A 7,266-nucleotide genomic window follows, 5' to 3' on the forward strand; every position below is an offset into this window, starting at 1 on the left:
CAGTGAACACCATTATCCATTTTTGCTGGACCTCTCATCATATTTATCTAATTTATTTGCAAGTTTCTTTTTGGAGAAATTGGTAAAAGTATGAGGGGCATACCAAAAGATTTTTTTTATCTGACCATGGTGGAGATACTCACATTTCCAATTGCAACATCCTGACAGATCTGAACATAGATGTAAAAACAGCCTTAAGAGTTCTAAGAGCCCTTTGTTGAGAACAAAAGGCAGACTGTCATATCAGGGCCGAAAACCGGCTTACAGAATACATGTACAGGCCATTCTGCAGTAGAGTACGACAAGGATGTGCCTTATCACTTGATGTATTTAACTTATATTAGGGAATTGTTACGCGTAACATCAGCAATCTCAAAGGAGTCAAAGTAAGCAGCCACGGTGTGAACAACCTAAGCTACACCGAAATTATAGTCTTGTTAGCAGAAGCTGAGTCTAATTGCCATGAGTTATTTTTTCTTTGTTTGACGGAGATTCTTTTGAAAAGCAAAGAGAAGGGGGGTTAGTACTGAAAGCCGTGCCAAGAAAACGGAATTAATTGTGATATCGAAAAGTGCCGATGTCACAGAATGAAAGATTACGTGTAATACCGAAAGAGCAACATTAGGTCTTCAGTTTTGAGTACAAACACAAAGGTGTATCAAAAGGTAGAATGTGAAAAGTCTCTAATCAGGACCATCAAGAAAAGACAATTGAGATTCGTAGGTCATATAAATAGAACAAAAGAACTTGAGACTGTGCTAATGTGTGAGTGCCAACACTGAAGCCAACGAATGTTAGCAAACATTCACGTTCAGAAATAAACAAGATCACGTCTTGCCTTCAAACACTTAGAGATACACAGATACAATAGATAAAGAGAAAGAAGAGCAGAAAAAGATGAAGAACACCATTCACAGATGGCATGAACAACTTTATAAAAAACAACACAATGTGAAAAATTGATCTGATTAGGACGGACAACAGGATGGAATAGGATGGTCAACGTCCGCCCCAGACTCCAGACCTGACACACCTAAAAAAGAAGAGGAACGTTTGTCAAGGGGGGTTGGGTTTTTTTGTTGTTGGTTTTATTTACTTTTCGTCTTGTGTTGTTTTTCGTTGCTTGTTTATTTCTTTTAGTTAGTGTGTACGTGTGTGCGTGTGTGTGTGTGTGTGTGTGTGTGTGTGTGTGTGTGTGTGTGTGTGTGTGTCTGTGTGTAAGTGTGTGTGTGTGTGTGTGAGTGTGTGTATGCGTACTTGCTTGTGTGTAGGTGAGCATATATTTTGCATATGTGTATACGTGTGTGTACGTGTGTGTATGTGTTTGTGTGCGTGAGTGCGTTTGTGTGTGTGTGTGTGTGTATGTGTGTATATGTGTGTGTGTGAGTGAGTGAGTGAGTGAGTGAGTGAGTGAGTGAGTGAGTGAGTGAGTGAGTATGTGAGTGAGTGAGAAGAGGGAGGGAGGGAGGGAGGGAGTGAACACTTTTAAAAAAACTATTCTGCGCTACATAGCATACATGATACCCCAAATACAAAGTTCCTTAGCTGACAATTCAGATACGTAAAACTACACAGAAATCCTATTTGTCTAACCACCGCATGTCTTTCCCCACCTCTAGGTGGCGCCAGCTTCATCGGCATGGTCATCTTCATCACCACCATCCCGGATCCCTTCGAAGTATCTTGGTCCCTCGGGCTGACTGTGATCGCTATGACGCTGATTCTGATCGCAGGCACGCTCATGATTCCAGATGCATTCGAAGCCAGCTACGACGACGATTCTGATGTGGAAGATGACGACGATTATTTCGGCACGAGCAGGCGCAACGCTGTCTCCCCCTCAATGCGAGGCAACGGCCCTTCGTCCAGGGGCATCACCCCGATTTCTTACAGGGGCGAAGGAAATCGGTGGAGAAGCTATTAGTTTCGTACGACGTTGGGAAGAGACAAGTGGTCAAAATAATATGGTGGTGCTTTAAAAACAAAATGCAGTTTGGAAGAGTGTTCGGGGTAAAGGTCGTCTTTAAGAGATTTCTGCTCCACCGGGAGTGGCGCGGATAAATCTGATAAGGAAATGCTGTTAAGTTTTAAGACATTAATTATGTTATTAGTAAGGTATTGTATTTTGAGCTTACTTGTTCGACCATCGACACCCAGTGTTTTGTAAAAAGTATAAAGAATATCAACACATTCTCCTAGATGTCAAACAGACAAAAACATTTGCGTGCGCGCTCTCACAGACAAACACATACAAACAAACAAAAACTCTCACACACATGTACACTCATTTTTGGCACACACACTGAAGCCAACAAGTGTTAGCAAACATTCACGTTCAGAAATAAACAAGATCACGTCTTACCTTCAAACACTTAGGCTCACATCAAACGAAATATAATTATAATCTGTCAAGCATACACAATCATCCCAGATGAGTTTTCTTTCACCTGCTGCCTCTATAGCTAATTTAGATTTAATATTACGCGTTTACGATTATCACTTTGTTTAATCATCTGTAACCTACAGGGGTTTTGATTCCATCTGAATTTAACCCATTTCATTTCTTTTTTTCCCTCAATTTTTTTCAAGCCTCTTATTCTACAGCTTTTGAGATCTTACGCTGAAAATCTTTACAAAAGACCCAGATATTGTTTCTCAAGAGATTAAACTTTTGGGCATCTGAGAGTATACAAAGAAGGGAAGAAAGTCTAGTTTCCAATTGGGTTGTAAGCTTCTTCGTACATCATTATTGTTTTGTTAAATAAATGTTGAAATCAGAAGTCTTTACAATGTACGCGCTTCGCGGAGCAGCTACCTTTTCCTATTTTGTTCTTGTATCGTAGGCATGTTTTTTTTTACACCGCGATTACACTTTCCCCAGTCTACCTCTGGTTCCCATCTCCGTTGTTTGTAGCCTATTTTTCATGCCATTGTGTCTTTTTACTAGGGTATCTTTGTCGCAGAAATGGCTAAACACAATTCCATCAAATGAGCACAATCCTGAAAAATAGAAATATCCAAACGACTTTCAAAATTAATAAAAAGTTATAAAAGGCAATGTGTAGTCAACCCTTCTATATGGTTGTGAATGCAGGACAATCACCAAAGACAGTGAAAATACAACAGAAGCAACTGAGGTGTGGTTTCTTAGGACATGAGAATTTTAGGGAAAAAAAGAAATGAAATGAGGTAGCATTTGAAGAAGCCTACATGGGCCGCTCGATCATAAAAACACGCTTTAATACAATTTCTTGGACACTTGAATAGACATGACGATCTTGAATATTTAGCTCTCACTGGAAAATGAAGCAATAGTAGACCCAGAACAACTTACTTGGAAAGCCTAAACAAATGAGTGATCGGGAAAGATCAGGTTGGTATAGCTTTTTTGAGAACACACGAGCTAAAGAAAGAATGGAGAACCATGATAGCCGAAGTCTGTCGTAGATTTGGCACTTGCTGAAGATGATCTTTGTCACTCACATAGGGGAAACTCACTAGAGTACGGCGTATAACTCGTGTTGTTCAAATGTTTTGGGGGGAGGGGGGAGGGATGAACATTTCCCTCTTTATGATACATTGTACATTTGTATCGACACTATATACAATTTAGATGCCAGCCTGTGTGGTGTAAAGGTCAAACGCTTCGGTATCGCACGCAGATGACCCGAGTTCGATTCCCGAGGCGGGAGAAAACTTTTATCGAGTGTCTAAGTCTTTCTGCTGGGATCTATTCCTATTCCTCTCAGCCTGGGTTGGCCCCAAACGGGCTAGGTAGGAAGCCTGCCTCCTAAATGACATAAATTGTGTCGACGGGGTGAAGAAACACCTACCTTAAAAATAATAAATACTATTGGCTATGCAGTTTTGTGGGTTATGAATCACTTTGAAATCTAGCAATTATACTCATCAAGGTTCCTTTCAAGGGTTAAGTGTTGCTTGGCACAGTTTTTCAAAGGAAGCGTCCACACTATTAACCGCGTAGACGAATTTATAATTAATTTTTTTCCCCGTTTTTTTAGCGTTGAGTTGTCACAATCCATTAAAATGTATTTCGATGGCACAAGCATTTTTTGTCCCGCATGTGACCAATGTTTTATGTAGAAAAGATCACATTGGCAGAGCAGCTGATCACTGCAGATTGCATCGCTCATATTGACAGCCCTGCCATGATACCAACAAACGCACACTTCTAATGTATCTACATAATGTGTGCTGTGATGTTCTTTTGTTCCTGTCTCGTAAGATGTCGTATTTCTATTGGATGAGCTGCTCTGCACACTGAGACTTCTCTCTGTCTCATTTTATTTTTTTAAAACTTAATTGTTAAAAACTGGTGTGATCAACATATGTTAAATCAAGTTTTCTAATTGTAACGTTTGACTCAGCATCTTGAAAATCGACAGGGATGAGAGTCCAATTTAAGTGAACACTTTTGAAAACCACATTTAGCATGTTGTAAAAAATATAGCTTGATGATTGTGAACATCAAAAGTGGAAAGTGGACGCCAAAATTCGTTAACCTTTTTTTCACTTGATATCGTAAACTGGATTGGATACTACAGGGTAATACCAAAATTAATGAATATTTATACTAATGATATTTCAAACTTGCAGATTTGTATATACATTTTAAAATATGCTCATCATATGTAATAAACTACAATGATTTCAAACGTTTCTGTCTCGGCCTTTGAAAAATCCACAAAACTTATCTCGATACATTAATATTACGATGTCCTTACATCTCGCGATTACATCGTGTGTGGACACACTCATGCACTGGCGTGTGTGGTAGAATGGCTATTTGTAGTTGCGTGAAATAGACGTGAATTTCATCCCCGTACAGGGAATGAAGGACGTCTATTTGATTATTTGCTGTGTCCTTTGACAGGATCGGTTTGGTTTGATTCGGTTCTGTCCGGTTCGGGTCGGTCCAGTTCGATGTGGTCTTCGGGGTTAGCCAGATTTTCCTCTTGGGGTTGGGGTAGGGGTGGGGGTGAGGGGAGCTACAATCGTGGCACAAACTACAAACCGAACGAAACCGACGAGGACCTTCAAAAACAAACGCGTTTGTTTTCAAGGCCGCGAGTCGGGGGATCGGTTGGAGGTAGGGGTCTATTTGTAGTGTGCACTGAAACCGCCAGAAACCGAACCCAACCCAACCGAACCGATCCTCCAAAGTGCCGTCTTCTTTGTGCTGGGAGTACATCCTTCTCAGCCCAAGTTGGCCCTCTCAGACAGGGTCGAAAGAGCAGGTCTTCCATAAATATCGTTATGACGTAAGTTGTGTCGATGGGACCTTGACGCATTAATTACCGTCTATTGCAATTATATATACACATAAACACACACACACACACACACACACACACACACACACACACACACACACAAACGTACGCACATACACACACACACAAACGTACACACACAAACACACAAACACACACACACACAAACGCACACACACATACACTTTCTGCACCTGTTGAGTTTCTTTCAAGTTTATACCAAGCTACTATATTGGTGATACACAGTGATGCTCTTCAGAGCCTACCCAAATTGTATCATTCATGGTACAAATCGGTCATTTTTATTTGCTCTTTACTGAACAATGCTGTCAGTGAACACCATTATCCATTTTTGCTGGACCTCTCATCATATTTATCTAATTTATTTGCAAGTTTCTTTTTGGAGAAATTGGTAAAAGTATGAGGGGCATACCAAAAGATTTTTTTTATCTGACCATGAAGGAATAAAGGTAAAAAGCTGAAATTTGGGGAAAAACCCAACGATTATCTTCCTACAATGCAGCTTAATTTTGGGGAATTTCCACTTTCTGGTTTTAACACCAGCGCACTGTAAGTGAATGGGGTTACGTTGTGCTCCAGTTTCAACATTAAAAAAAGGGGGAAATTGAGCACAGGGTAATAATGAAGTTTTTGTTCTTGCAAGGCAAGCAACTTCAAGATATTAATTTATGGAGATGCATGCTGTATATGGTACTGATTGCCCATCCTATGCTATGATAAAAATTTTCTTGTAAAAAACTCAAATGTTGAAGATGACCACCGTAATGGTCGCCCAGTGACAGCAACATCAGAAGAGAATGTGTTGAAAATGAAATTCAAGAAACTTGTGTTGTCTAACAAACAGGTGACAGTCGAACGTTTGAGAAAAGAGACTAGGCTTAGCATTGAATCAGTTGAACGAATCTTATATGAACATTTGAATATGACCAACGTTTCTGCGAGATTGGTCCCACGTTTGTTGACTCCTCTTTAAAAAGTGCAACGTGTGGATTACTACTATTGTACTGAGTCTAAATCTGCATGAATTTATTGGAAATCGCCCTCGTCTCCAACACCAAAGAAGGCAAAGGTGCAGCCATCAAGGCGAAAAGTATTGCTATCAGTTTGTTTTTAAACCAAGAAGGAGTGATTATGACAAACTATCTTAAAAATGGACATACGATCTCCGGAGACCATTATTCTAACGAGCTAAAACATTACAAGAGAGTATAAAAGAAAAACGCAGAGGAAATATCCGGAAAAGCATTTTGCTGCTTCACGACAACGTGCCAACACACACTTCAAGAAAAGCTGCCGAAACTGCTCGAGAGAGTTGTTATGAAATTTTGCCACATCCATCCTATTCTCCAAATTTAACCCCGTTCGACTTTTTTTATTCCCCAAACTGAAAAAGGATTAAAAAGGCTAGGAAGGCATTTTGAAAGTGATGATGAGGCTTACTCTGCTCACCTCTCTAGCCTCAACAGCACAGTCTCCTTCGACTATCAAGGCACCCCGGAAATAGCAGTTCACAAGAGTGTGACAAACATACAAAAGAAGTAGAGGCAAATGATGACAGTAAGGATGAGGAAAGAAAAAAGCAGCGACTCCCCCTATGTTGTTCTGGCACAGTGTGAGATTGGCATTGATAAATCAGCCAATTTACAATTCTACTGTGCATAAGAACGTAGAGAATGGCCTTTTATAAAGACGGTGAGTATACAAAGGGGCAAGGGGCGTTATCATAGGAAACAAAGAAATAGAGGGGTAAATTGACAAAAACACAAGTTAACGTTGTCTTAGGTAGAACAGAACGTAGGCCAACAAAAAGAAAATTATACAGGATGACTGGGGAAAAGACCCAAAAAATCCTGATTGTTGTAAACATTCTTATGGTCAAGAACTTAGCTTTACACTAATCGCAATAGGTCCTGTACAGACATAATATGCAGCGTTTGTGTGTGTGTGTGTG

The 7,266-nt window shown here is 40.1% G+C and overlaps 1 protein-coding gene across 1 annotated transcript in view; it reads left to right on the forward strand.

Moving 5' to 3' along the window:
- LOC106013959 overlaps positions 1–2,393 on the forward strand; it is a gene marked incomplete in the record, with an annotated part of 6,569 nt that extends 4,176 nt beyond the window's left edge. Inside the window, 1 exon segment of the mRNA XM_013090905.2 lies at positions 1,618–2,393. Coding sequence (XP_012946359.1) covers positions 1,618–1,924 — 307 coding nt within the window.
- Between the last annotated feature and the right edge of the window lie 4,873 nt (positions 2,394–7,266).

This window comes from Aplysia californica, unplaced genomic scaffold (genome assembly GCF_000002075.1).
Source record: "Aplysia californica isolate F4 #8 unplaced genomic scaffold, AplCal3.0 scaffold01659, whole genome shotgun sequence".
Lineage (NCBI taxonomy): Eukaryota > Metazoa > Mollusca > Gastropoda > Aplysiida > Aplysiidae > Aplysia > Aplysia californica.